Source organism: Pituophis catenifer, unplaced genomic scaffold (assembly GCF_029215685.1).
Source record: "Pituophis catenifer annectens isolate HBS135680 unplaced genomic scaffold, rPitCat1.0.hap2 SCAF_10, whole genome shotgun sequence".
In the NCBI taxonomy this organism is placed as follows: Eukaryota; Metazoa; Chordata; class Lepidosauria; order Squamata; family Colubridae; genus Pituophis; species Pituophis catenifer.
In genome coordinates, this window is record NW_027256890.1 from 14,942,685 (window position 1) to 14,956,872 (window position 14,188).

The window sequence follows — 14,188 nt, forward strand, 5'->3', positions numbered from 1 at the left end:
ATTGTCTGCCCCAGTTCTAGGCCTACTCACATGATACCAGGAAGCCCCTTGACCATCTGCTCTGGTGGAACGTGCATCTCCTTGGGACATCAAACTTCAGTCAGCCAGGCTTAGCAGGATACTAGAATTTAGGGCTAAGGGAACTTGTTGTTAGTTGTGAAGTCGTGTCCGACGCATCGCGACCCCATGGACAACGTTCCTCCAGGCCTTCCTGTCCTCTACCATCCCCTGGAGTCCATTGAAGCTCCCGCCGACTGCTTCAGTGACTCCATCCAGCCACCTCGTTCTCTGCCATCGTCCCCTTCTTCTTCTTTTGCCCTCCATCGTTCCCAGCGTTAGGCTCTTCTCCAGGGAGTCCTTCCTTCTCCTTAGGTGGCCAAAGGATTTGCGTTTCCTCTTCAGGATCTGGCCTTCTCAAGAGCAGTCAGGGTTGATCTCCTCTAGGACTGACCGGTTGGATGGCCTTGGAGTCCAAGGGACTCGCAGGAGTCTTCTCCAGCACCAGAGTTCAAAGGCCTCCATTCTTTGGCCTTCTCAGCCTTCCTTATGGTCCAACTTTCCCAGCCATCCATTGCAACTGGGAAAACCATCGCCTGGACTCTACGCACTTTTGTTGGCAGGGTGATGTCTCTGCTTTTTAGTACGCTGTTTAGATTTGCCATAGCTTTCCTCCCCAGGAGCAAGCATCTTTTAATTTCTTGGCTTCAGTCTCCATCTGCGGTGATCTTGGAGCCCAGGAAAATAAAACCTAGGAACAAAGTGTGTCTACCCTAACTAAGAGAAGGCTCAGGGGAGACACGAGAGGAGTCTTCCAATGCCTGAACGGCTGCCATGGGGAAGCGAGCGTCCATTTAGTCTCCGTAGCGCCTGAGGGCAGGACAAGAAGCAATGGGTGGGAGCTCATCAATAGAATTCAGAGAAATTTCCTGATGGGGAGAACAGTAAATCAGTGGGACGTCCTCCCTCCAGAAGTTGTGGGTGCTTCATCGCTGGAGGTTTTTTTTAGAAGAAATTGGCTTGTCTCCAATTGTATAAGATCTCCTGCAGGGGTGGGGCTGCTGGAGGTTCGCAGGGGTTCGGGAGAACCTCTAGCTAAGATTCCGTGCAGTTCGGCGAACCCCCAAATCCCACTCCTGGCTGGCCCCGCCTACCCCGCCCCTCCCAGGAGTCCCCACGCAGCCCATTTTGGATGCGAGGTTCGGGGAGGGCGAAAAACGGGCCTACCGGAAGTTTTTTTTTAATTTATATTTATATGCCGCCCTTCTCCGGAGACTCAGGGCGGCTTACAATGCGTTAAGCAATAAGTTCAGGAAGGAAGGGCCTCTGGAGCCTGGGGAGGCCATTTTTGCCCTCCTGGAGGCTCGAGGAAAGCCTCCGGAACCCAGGGAGGGCAAAAACGCACCCCCTGTGGTGCAGGAGGCCAACTAGGCCACGCCCACCATGGCCACACCCACCCAGCAACCAGGCAGAGAACCCCTTGCTAAAAATTTTGAAGTCTACCCCTGGTCTCATGCTTGAGCAGGGGGTCGGACTACAAGACCTCCAGAGTCCCTTCTATCTCTATGATTCTAACAACGTAATACGAATGCAATTATTCCAGCCTTCAAAAAATAATAATAAGGAAAACCGTGATTTGTTTTCTAACCATCCTGGCCACCAAGTGATGGCTGAGCCAGCCTGCAGCTCAATTTTCGAGGCCCCCTCGGAGAGCAAACCTTTCCCAGAGCAAGCTATTTCCAGGCAGGCTGTCCTGGTTTTCTCTCTGACTTCTCCCGGGCTCTCTTCGACGTCAAAGGGATTTGTGTGCTCGCAGAAATTGTCCTGACCTCCAGCACCCACCCACCCACCCCACTTTCTATTTTAGACCGTCGGTTTCCTGGCTTCTGCGGATATTTTCAGATTTGTTGGTTCTCTGTTTTACCCAAACCTGCAGAATTGTGCAAGCAAGGGAAACGCTTTCGACGGACAGCCGTAACTCTGGAGAGCATGGGAAAGAACGCCAGTCCTGCAGTGCTGGCCTAAGACGAGCCTCTTTCGTCGGCTCTCCAAATGGGAATCTGCTTCCCCCTCCTAATCGGCCAGCTTGCCTTTTAGACAAAGTTCGCTTTTATCCTTTTTTTAAATTTCTACCTGTTCCTCTCCTCTCCTTCGGGTCTGCCAGCCAAGCTTCCACCCTGGGCCGTCGTCAAAGCTGAAAAGTGAAATGATTCGATGGAAAAGCAAGCTTGAAATTAACGATGCCGTTAATTGAGTTTTAAAGCCAGAAGTGACACATTTGAAGATTTTCCCTGGGACGGAGATAAAAGGATAGGCACTTCCTTTGTTAAATGTTTGCATCAGGCAGACCCATAAAAGTTACTCATCCTTTTGGGAGCTTTTCTACGGCAATAAATTCAGCTGGCAGGGTGTTGACAGTGAGGGATGGACCGGGAGGAGACTCAAGGCACCCAAATTAAGAACGGGATCCTCTTCTGGGCTTGCCCAGTGGTTGAACGCTGGCCAAAATGCTTCAGGTGCCCCTCTGGACCGGTCACAGCAAAAAGACACCCAGCAAAAATGTTGAGTTTTTAAATGGGCAATTTGGAGGTCCTTGGTCTGTCCCAGGAGGAGAAACCATCATAAAGATTTAAGGCTCTAAATTTCCAGCCACACTCACTCACACACACACATAATATATTTGGTACTTAAAACTATGCTAAGAAAGAAAATAATAAATTGCAAGCAGCGAAAAATCGACGAAAGAGTTCAGGTGCATATGCGTGAGCCAGGGCGATCAGTTTTGGAAATCATTAGATGCAAAGCTGTTAATATTCCATTACAGGAACTGTCAGGGCAGTCAGGAGAAATTAGCTGATTGCGTTCCCGTCCCTCCGGAGCGGTGGCCGGCTGCCTGAAAATTAATTCAGTCATCTCTCTTCCATTCCGTGCATCTTCTCCGTCCATTTGCATACGAAACTAACCATCGGGAGACGGGAGGAATGGCAGGCATCGCCTTGCAACCCCTAGGAAGGGCTGACCGGTGCTCCCTGTGCCAAAGCTGGTTGGCCGTGCCTTTGGTTCTCTTCATGGCACAGGCGGCCAACTTTGCAAGGATGTCACCGGGGATTTTCCCTAGCAGAAGCCGGAGGAAGATAGGATAGGAGAGCCCGTCTCACGTTGCAGCCACACAGCCAAGGAGCAAAAGGACCAAGGCCTCCATAACCAAGTGGCTGATGGAGGAGGGGTTTGTGGCAAGGACCATCAGCTGGCCTGCAAACCTGCAGAATTTTAGGAAGCGCCTCGGCGAAGACGAGGCCCCAAAAAGTGCTTTTCAAAAGGCAACTGGACTTTCTTAGGGTTTGGGGTTTTTTTTTCTTTTTCTTTTCTTGAAAATGTTTCTGAAGAGCTGAAGAAGCTCCTTGGATGAGAAGCGAAACGTTTTCAAGAAAACAGAAGAAAGCGTTTGGAAAAAGCACCTCCGGGACCCCCACGATGGGATGGATGACTTGAGAATCTCCGTGGAGGAGAGAAGACGCAAAGATGCAATCGCCCTGAACGTCCTGACCTAGGAACGTTCTGCGGAAATGATACCGGAGCAATACGGAGACTAATGTAAACCATAATCCGCCCGACCCTCTTCAACGCTGGCAGTCAGGATTTCCTGCTGCACAATGCGAACCTGGGTCTGAATTGTCGCGGGCGACCAGGAAATCCCAAACCTCGTGTGTGCGAGGACTGCGAGGAGGTCAAGTTTTGCTGTGGTTGTGACCTGGGGGTGGGGGGGGAGGTTGTGTTTCTGAGCACACCCGCTCTCCGTCCGATGCCATGTGTGGAATTCAGCTCGTCGCAAAACTGCGGCCTCTTAAAAGCTTGGAAAGCAAATCCTTCGAGTGAGAGAGAGGCCCTGATTTCATAGGTAGCTGCTCCTTTGCGATGTTCAGCTTGACAACGAGTAACCAGGTGGATCTTGTTGTTATCCCACAATGGGAAGTGCTTGGAAGCCAGGCTGGTGTGTTATAAAAAAGGACGCAGGTTAAATCTGCCTCCTCCTCTTCCTCTCTTACAGAGGGGCTTCTTAGTTTGCTTAACAGACCTCACCCATTAAACCAGAGGTCTTCAGACTTGGCAGCTTTAAGACTTGTGGACTTCGACTCCCAGAATTCCCTGGGTTTCCGGCACACGCATGTCCACTGGCCAGCTGGTCTTCGGGTTTCCAGGGGCCCGGTACACATGCGTGCACGCACATAGGCACGTTCCAGTTTGGGCACTCTGTGCCGAAAAGGTTTGCCATCACTGCCCTATGCCATTCCAGACAAATGGCTCTCCAGTCTTTTCTTGAAAACCTCCAGCAATTCCCTCAACACCGTCAAACTATTGACTAAGTCTGCACTACTATTCATCTTCTCATCGTTCCCACCACCCATCTCCTCCCACTTAGGACTGCATGACGGTAACCTTGTTGCTGGTATCCTTACGATTTATATTGATATTGTTTCCTGATTGCTTATTTGTACCCTATGACTATCATTAAGTGTTGTACCTTATGATTCTTGATGAACGTATCTTTTCTTTTATGTACACCGAGAGCGTATGCACCAAAGACAAATTCCTTGTGTGTCCAATCACGCTTGGCCAATAAAAAATTCTATTCTATTCTATTTCTATTCTATTCTCCTTCCTTCTTTCCTCCTCCTTCTATTCTATTCTATTCTATTCTATTCTATTCTATTCTATTCTATTCTATTCTATTCTATTCATTCATTTCTCTTCTATTTTCATTCTCTTTTCTATTTCTCTTCTATTCTCGTCTCTTCTATTTTCATTCTATTCTATTTTATTTCTATTTTCATTCTATTCTATTTCTATTTTCATTCTATTCTATTCTATTCCTCTTCTATTTTCATTCTTCTCTTCTATTTCTCTTCTTCTCGTCTCTTCTATTTTCATTCTATTCTATTCTATTGCTATACTATTTTCATTCTATTCTATTCTATTTCTATTTTCATTCTATTCTATTTCTATTTTCATTCTATTCTATTCTTTTTCTCTTCTATTTTCATTCTCTTCTCTTTCTATTCTATTCTCGTCTCTTTTATTTTCATTCTATTCTATTCTATTTCTATTTTCATTCTATTCTATTTCTATTTTCATTCTATTCTATTCTATTCTTTTTCTCTTCTATTTTCATTCTCTTCTCTTTCTATTCTCTTCTCGCTTCTATTTTCATTCTATTCTTTTTATTCTATTCTATTCTATTCTATTTCTATTTTCATTCTATTCTATTTCTATTCTATTCTATTCTCGTCTCTTCTATTTTCATCCTATCCTATCCTATCCTATCCTATCCTATCCTATCCTATCCTATCCTATCTTATCTTATCCGATCCGATCCGATCCTATCCTATCGATGATTGAGTCTGTACTAGATCTGTGATTTTTGGTTGGCTTTAACTCAGATGGTTCTGTGCCTACAACATGGTAAAATCTGCTCACCCTTTCCTTATAGACGCTTCAGTGGCCAGGTTTCCACATCCTGTTTAACAAGCCAAATTCAAATCTGCGTTGACCCCAAGCGATCTGAAGCAGACTGGCGGCTTCCCAGCGTATATTTCAGGTTTGCTCATTCGGTTATAAATAGTCCTCAGGTTCGTCCCCGTGGCTCCCCTAGGTGGGGAGAACAAAAGGCCAAGGGGAGAGGCCCAACCACTTGAGACTCGCAGTAATAATAGCATCTGGTTGGCTTTTCTCCTTGTTGGGTTCCTCTGGCTTCGGGGCTGAAGCAGGCAGAGGAACATAATCCCTTCGGTGCGTCTTCTCCCACAGCCCCCCTCCCAAGGGGAATTCCAGCTATTGGGGATGGGGGGACGGAGGGCGGGGAGAAACGTTGGAAGAGAAAGGAGATACTCCAGCTGGCCGCTTGGTCTCTTGGCCACCTCGGCTGGTGATCTGAGCCGGCTGTCATTGTTGCAAGTCCAACCCAGGAAGATATCTGGGCAATCTCCAGAGAAGAGAAAACACCTTCCTCTAATAATAATCCTTACGGCTTCTAACTGGATCATCCTTTGACATTTTGTCCCCGGGGCAGGTTACTTGGGTCCATTATGAAGTAATGTGGCTGGGGGGGCGGGGAGTGGGGGGAAGAGAGGTGGGGGGTCGTCGTTCTGACAACCCCTTCAATCGATGCTCGCAAATGGTCCAGGGTTTTTGACATTGTACACAGGCCGAAAGAGTTTGGAAAGCCATCGGGCCAGACTGGGCAAGAGAGAAAGACGTGGGAGGGGGGTTGTCTCTTTTCGAGGAGAGAACGCCCGAAGAGCGTTTAGGACAGGGGTCTCCAACCTTGGCAACTTTAAGACTTGTGGACTTCAACTCCCAGAATTCCTCAGCCGGCGTGGTTGATTTCTCCCCTGAATCAACCAAGCTTTGAAAGTGGGGTGACCTTTACGAAGTATTGAGTCTCAATTTCTGGGTTGACCTTGAAGGTTTCCTTTAGACCTGGGATGGACAACTTTTAAAACCTGTGGACTTCAGTTCCTAGAATTCTGGGAGTTGGAAGTTCATCCATGCCATGGATGGACACGGGCCTAATCTTTTGAACCAAGAAATTTAGCTACCTCTTTTGTGTCTGTGTGTTGAATACACACAACTAGAGATCAGCCATCTCTTTTGGAGTCCTTTCCTGTCTCAGAAGGTGCTTGCCATCTGTATGTCAAAAGGAAATTATGTTGTGTTATATGCAGTTGTTGTTAGTTGCGAAGTTGTGTCCGACCCATCGCAACCCCATGGATCACGTTCCTCCAGGCCTTCCTGTCCTCCACCATCCTCTGGAGTCCATTGAAGCTCACGGCCGACTGCTTCAGTGACTCAATCCAGCCACCATGTTCTCTGCCGTCCCTTTCTTCTTTTGCCCTCCATCGTTCCCAGCATTAGGCTCTTCTCCAGGGAGTCCTTCCTTCTCATTAGGTGGCCAAAGGATTTGCGTTTCCTCTTCAGGATCTGGCCTTCTAAAGAGCAGTCAGGGTTGATCTCCTCTAGAGTCCAATAAATTGGGTGTCTGGTGTACACACCCACGCACACACACACAGCTAAGTAAAATTTGAAATCTTCCCAAAATAGCTTCAAAGCACTTTTTTTCAAGGAAACCCAGAAAAGGAGTCCGGATCACTGGGAATGTTCCATTAGCTTTGCCCCCAAATCCCCTTTAACGAAAACTGAGGGTTTTTTTTTTTTTTTTTGCTTGTCTTTTTGTTTTAATTAGGGACTTTGATTTAAATGATTGGGACAGATGTGGCGGACTCTTTCCCCCCCCCCACTCTCCCAGTCCCTGGAATGGGGTGGGGGGGGGTGGGGAAGGGCATTGGGGATTACAGAAGAGATGAGAACCAAAGAGGAAAGCATCAAGAGGACCTTAAAAGGCAAGTCAGCAAACTCAAGGCAACACGGTTATCTGGGAACTGAGAGGGATGACAATTTTAGGACCGGTGAAAGGATACGAAATGTCTTTGCAACGGGAAGAGAGAAATTTTGCCAACTTAGGTTGCCCAAAGATTGGCTGATTTCTGTAGCAGGCCTGGTTTTGCAACCCCAAAGGCACGCATTGTTGGGGCATAAACCACGATGGTTACAGGGGGGGCATGCTTGTTAGTAAACAAGGGCAGGATTTCATTCTCACTGCATCCTTCTGTTTTGGATCACGGCCAACTCTTCTTCAGGTCACAGAGACTTCGGGGCTTAACAGATTCACGTCCCACCTGTTCAGAACTTCCTCACGATTCCCAGATTATGTTCCCAGTCTGCTTGAGATCTCTTTGGATGGAGGTTACTGTCCGCTAAACCTCCGAGAGGATTCCGGCTTCACAGCAATACATTTTGGAGGGGGGCTGTCCATGTTTCTCTAAAGCAGGTGTGTCCAACTTTGGTAACTTTAAGATTTGTGGACTTCAACTCCCAGAATTCCCCAGCCAGAATTGTGGAGTCCAAGAATTCTCCAATCAGAATTGTGGACTTCAACTCCCAGAATTCCCCAGCCAAAATTCTGAACTTCATCTCCCAGAATTCCCACTCCTGAACTGCATGTAACACAACATAATTTCCTTTTGACATAAGATGGCAAGCACCTTCTGAGACAGGAAAGGACTCGAAAAGTGATGCCTGCTACTCTAGCTGTGTGTATTCAACACAAAGACACAAAAGAGGTAGCTAAATTTCTTGGTTCAAAAGATTAGGCCCATGTCCTAGAATTCTAGGAACTGAAGTCCACAGGTTTTAAAAGTTGGACGCCCCAGGACTAAAGGAAACCTTGAAGGTCAACCCAGGGATTGAGACTCAAAACTTTGCAAAGCTCACCCCACTTTCAAAGCTTGGTTGATTCAGGGGAGAAATCAACCACGGTTCGGTGTAGGTCCATGGGTCCCATCCTACTAAAACAAGGGGTCTCCAACCTTAGCCCCTTCAAGACTTGTGGACTTCAACTCCCATAATTCTGGGAGTTGAATTTCACAGTTCTTAAAGTTGCCAAGAATTCTCACACAGCATGGCTGGCTGGTGAATCCTAGAAGTTGAAGTCCACAAGTCTTAAGGTTGCCAAGGTTGGAGACCCCTGACCTGGAGACATTCTTAATTTGATGACCTCGTGTCTTACAGGTGGGGTAAGTAATTCCCGAGACGGGGGTACCTGGCATTTGCAGGGTCCCATACTTAACCTTGAGCTTAAATGGGACTCCAGAGGATGGGAGAGGACAGGAAGGCCTGGAGGAACGTTGTCCATGGGGTCGCGATGGCTCGGACACGACTTCGCAATACTTAAACCTAGTTGCAGAGTACAGAAATGTGCACAGACCTGTCTTTCTTTTATCCGTACCAGCATTTGCCCCCAGCCCCTGGAGGAGGATGGGGGGGAGGGGCGTTCCTGCCCATCTTGTCTAACGAAGAGGAAGGAAATGTACCCAATCAATTTTCACTTTTGCCTCCGTGGATTAAGAAATGCGTGGGTGCCGTCGCACATCCACTTAGGCAGATTGCTGCCAACGGACCTTCTGTGAGGCTCCTTGGGAAAGTTGGCAGCTTCACTCGTGGAGTTTTTGTCTCCGAGGTAGAAAGCGGGTTCAAGGAAGGAGGCATCTCAGCTCCCAGCAATTAAATCGCCCTTTTTCCCTCCTTCGTGCCATTATATTATACGGCACGGAAGAGAGTGACTCAGACTTGGCTGGAATCTTCCCCAGCTTCCGAATGGCTCATCGTTTTTTAGATGCTTTTAAGGGCTAAATCCACTAGCATTTTGAAGACAGGGTTTTTTTAATTGAATTAAGAACACCTCGAGGATGCCAAGCTGTGTCTCTGGGCATTTCATTTTGTGAAATGACTGTCCGATCTTTTCTTGAAAACCTCCAGGGATAACCATCAAATTCATCTCTTATCACCAACTAAAAACTCCACTGAAGGTCTTCTTCACCAGAGTGAAATGGAACCGCAGGATCTAACAGTAACAGAGTTGGAAGGGACTTTGGAGGTCATCTAGTCCAACCTCCTGCTCAGGCAGGAGACCTGTACTAGGGATTCGAACCGCCGAACTGCCGACCTTTCTGATCGACAAGCTCAGCGTCTTAACCGCTGAGCCACCTAGTCAGGCATAATGGATCTAATCGATTCCTTTTTTTAACCCCTTCTGCATTACTGTTTACGAGTTTTCCTGTCTAGGTTAAAAGTGGAATAGAAGTGTTAAGTAGAAGGGTAATCCAAATAAGCAGCAGGCTGCAGGCTATTATATATCTGCAATCCGAGAGTCCTCCTACGAAACTTAAACCCTAAATTGAAGATAAATGTTTGGCACGGCTCGCCTTCATTTCATTAGATTTTGGTACAAATCTCGCCATTGTCCAAGATGAGGAATGATATCGTTCATCATCCCCCGTGAGGAATTTAGCTCTCGCGGGAGACGAGCCAACCCACAACTGGAACGCCAAATCAAAATGACAGGCGCTGGTCCTTTAGAATCTGGCTCGTGATGTTGGTAGCTCAAAATCCAGTTCCTGCTTGAGACGGCTTCCAAAGGAACAAAACAGCAGATAAACAAAACAGTATTCCCATCCGAATGACATAAGGAACGTTGGACCGGGAGCAAAATGCGAGCTGTAAAACACTAAAAAAGGACGGCCTGTAGTACTTTGCTGACGGATGCCTAAGTAAGCGCACATCTACACACTTCTTACACCAGTGGTGGGATTCAAGTAATTTAACAACCGGTTCTCTGCCCTAATGATTTCTTCCAACAACCAGTTTGCCAAACTGCTCCAAAAGTTAACAACCGGTTCTCCCGAAGTGGTGCAAACTGGCTGAATCCCAGCACTGTCTTACACACAAGAGGAGCAACAGTTCTCCTACCTTGCCTACGTCAATACCCACTGCTGGTTTTCGTTTCAGTTACAAAAAAAAACAAAAACACAAAACCATTTCAAAAATATTCCGATGTCCCTCTTGGGCCAGCTGCAAAATCCTAAATTGGAAAAAAGCCGCTGCAGCCATGCCAAGGTCACTTGTGCTGTTTCCAAAAATATCTTGAAAAATACAAAAGGCAAAGAGGGCCACTTTGTCGGATGTTATCTGGACATACAGAGTTTCAATCGAATTCTTCAAGAAGTGTTAGAATAAAAGCCGGCCACTTGTTTTGACATCCCTGAGTCATCAAAAGGGGGGTGGGGAGAGAAAGGGAAGGGGGGAAGGCATACACAGTCATATTTCTTCTAAAGCTTAGTTGGGGGAAGAGAGAGAGAGAAAAAAAAACCAGACCCTAAGGCTTGAAGACTCCTCAATGGTGTCTTCCCAGTTCAGTTTGAATTTAATTGCATTTTGTTCTAATTGCAATGGATTTCCGGCTGGCTAGTTTTAAGGGGCTGTTTTGATGTAGAAGAAACAAGAAGAAACCTGGAAGGATTCCCTCCCTCCCCCACAAAATGGTTTTTTTTCCTCCTGAAATTTTAATTCCAATGTTTAGTTTTTTCTACCCCTGAATTTCTCGTAATATATTCTGCATTTAAGGTGAATAAACAGGGGGATAGCCTGCCTAATAGTTGAGGTACCAAGCATCGATTTTCTGACTTGGTTCATTCTTTTTTTTCTTTTGTGATCGTAATTCTTTTTCATTTGCAGTTGGCAAGAATTGTCCAAAAGCGGTCTTTTATTGCTGAGAAAAACTGCAGTCAGGCAAAGCGAGTTTCTCGTTCGGCCAATTTACAGTTTTAAGATTTTCCGTTGCCAAATTTCTTCAGGGTATTCCTTACAATGGGGGATAAAAAAAAACCCCAAAAACCGGTGACTTGGGAAGTCTGATCTTGGGGGCAGCGCTGGCTGGGGGATACTGGGAGTTGAAGTCCACCCATCTTCAAGCTACCAAGGTTGAGAAACACTGCCCTAAGCCATCTCAGATCAATACAATTATATGGTCAATTTGTGAAAAGGGTTGACTGGTTTCTTTCTTTCTTTTAATTACTGTATATTGCACTGGTCTTTAACACGATCTAGACCCACTATAAAAAAAGATGTAGAAACCTTGGAAAGAGTGCAGAGGAGAGCAGCGAAGATGATGAGGGGCCTGGAGGCTAAAACATAGGAAGAACAGTTGCAGGAATTGGGTGGAGGACCAGGGGTGAAATGATAGCACTTTTCTAAGTGTTTGAGGGGCTGCGACAAAGAAGAAGGGGTCAACTTATTCTCCAAAGCACCTGAAGGCAGGACAAGAAACGAAGGATGGAAACTCATCAAGGAGAGAAGCGACCTAGAACTAAGGAGAAATTTCCTGACAGTGAGAATTCATCAGTGGAACCACTTGCCTCCAGAAGTTGTGAATGCTCCAACACTGGAAGTTTTTAAGAAGATGTTGGATAGCCATTTGTCTGATGTGATGTAGGGTTTCCTGCCTAAGCAGGGGGTTGGACTAGAAGACCTCCAAGGTCCCTTCCAGCTGTTATTCTGTTAGACCCTTTGATCATTTTAGCAATGGACAGACGAGACGCCCCTGGAAGCTCCCAAGGAACTCATCGATCCCACCCCTTAGAAATGTACGCAAAGGGAACAGATAATTTGAGGAGGCCTGTTTGATCGGCTTTGTCGTTACCAAGCCGGAGTTTGAATGCTAAAGTTGTCACACTTCCTCAATAGCCTGCTTCCTCCCTAGGCGCCCCGACCAAATTAAGAAACCAGGGAGGTGGAGGGGCAGAGAATTAAAAGTCGCATTATTGAGTGTCATTTTTCTTAAGAGCTAAAGATAGCCCACTTTATCTGTTTCTCCAGAATTCTTTGCTTCCCATTGGGGAGGGGGGGGGAGGTAATTATAATTTTCTGCTTCAGCTGAGATGAGAAAGTAATTTTGGATGCTGATGAAGTGCGTAATCGGTTTGCTTCTCGGAAGGGCAGCAGGGATGATGCAGGACTTCAAACAGGCTTGGAAAACGGAGGGGGGGGGAGGGAATGGACGGACGGACGGACACAGACTTTGCAGGATGGGGGTTCCAGGTTTGGCAGTATTGCTGCTGCCAAAAGAAGATGCTTGTTTGAATTTAATCTCACCTATTGACTGCCTTCTTTCCTTCCTTCCTTCCTTCCTTTCCTTCTTTCCTTCCTTCCTTCCGTTAGGACTGTTGGGAAGATCAAAAGAAGACAATATGAAAGTGGGAAATAAAACGACTGCATCCCATTATGGTGCTATTCAAATTCAAGAAGTCTAAATGACATTTTTGCCTGCCAAGGATGGGAGGTCTTCCAAGATAATTATTTCAACCATGCGTTTTGCACTAACAGAGAAGAAACAACATTCTCTCTCCAATGGTCCATTCCCGAAGATAAAACCTACGAAGGGAGCAATACGTTTTCAGACCTAACCCTAATCACCGCTTGGAGATTTCCAAAACGCAGCTGCTGCAGCCTCTGTTGTAGCTAAAATGATTTAGTGGAGAATAAATGTGATTTAGCGTCTCCTGGGGTAGCATTTTGAGATGTCAGTGAAAACTTCCAAGTCCCATTAAACTGCCACCGAGGCTTCAACGATTATTCAGGATGTAAATCCTGAACTACTTTCCGCCAGAGACCCTTCCCCAATCTATTTATATTTCCTGCCCCGCTGCCAAAATACATCTTTCCACACCTTGGGAGCAAGGCCTTCCTGCTCCTCTCTCGCCGTCGATCGAATTAGACCAGGTTTAAATTTATCCTCCCGGGGGGGCTACGAGGCTTCGGCAATCTGCTGACCCGATGCCTCAACCGATAGACCAAACTGGCTCCTTTATGCACCGAGGGAGTTGGGAGAAAACATCCTGCGCCTCTTCCTGATCCTATCTCCTTTCCCAGGGCTGAAGAAATGCTTTGGCTTGCTTTTGTGAACGACATCTGAATATTCTCTTCAAGGCCATCTCCATGGCTACCTACAGCGTATAGTATAATGACTGACTTTAGACTTGTATTCACTCACTCACCACCTGCAAGATTAAGCAAAAATGTTTAGCATGTCCGCCAAGTGTTGGAAATGCAATCCGACTCCAGGTACTTATTATCATATGTGGTGGATGTGTATAAAAGCAAGAAAATATCAGACGAAAATACATAACATGGTTGGAAAAGATGATTAAGCAGCATATAGATTTAAAGCCAGAAAGATTTTCGTTCGGTATAATACCAGAAAGCTATGACACAGGGACTATGTACTTAATGCTACATGTATTGACAGCAGCGAGAATTGTATTTGCACAATATTGGAAAAATGAGAACACCCCTTCCGATGAAAATATAATTCAGAAAATATTGGGTTGTGCGGAGATGGATAGATTGACACTGAACATAAAAGATAAAGGAGATAAGAGTATTATTTAACGTGGAATAGGTTTTATCAATAGTTAGAGATAAGAGATAGAAATTAGATGAAGAAAGAGCATTGTTATGTTTAAATAAAATATGAATGTTGTTTATAACTATAAGTATGCTAATATAATGGGATAAATAAGCTAATATAATTATAAATATCATTAGAATCATTATGTATATTATTATTACTATCGTTTCCCCTAAAATAAGATATCCCCCGATAATAAGTCCAAATGGTCTTTTGAGCGCATGCACTAAAATAAGCCCTCCCTGAAAATATTTAAACACATGTGCAGCTGGTCCCTGCCATTTCCTCTGGTTTCTTCCACATGCCCCAAAATAATAAGACCTCCCCGAAAAT

The 14,188-nt window shown here is 45.9% G+C and overlaps 2 protein-coding genes across 2 annotated transcripts in view; one reads left to right on the forward strand and one right to left on the reverse strand.

Annotated features, from left to right (window-relative positions):
- Positions 1 to 14,188, forward strand: part of GPN3 (GPN-loop GTPase 3) — a 182,429-nt gene that overhangs the window by 70,086 nt on the left and 98,155 nt on the right. The window lies entirely within an intron of this gene.
- The window catches only part of IFT81 (intraflagellar transport 81), a 31,119-nt gene continuing 29,508 nt past the window's right edge, over positions 12,578 to 14,188 (reverse strand). The window contains exon 19 of the mRNA XM_070950346.1: positions 12,578 to 12,608. Coding sequence (XP_070806447.1) covers positions 12,603 to 12,608 — 6 coding nt within the window. The 3' untranslated portion in view covers positions 12,578 to 12,602. The remainder of the gene's footprint in view (positions 12,609 to 14,188) is intronic.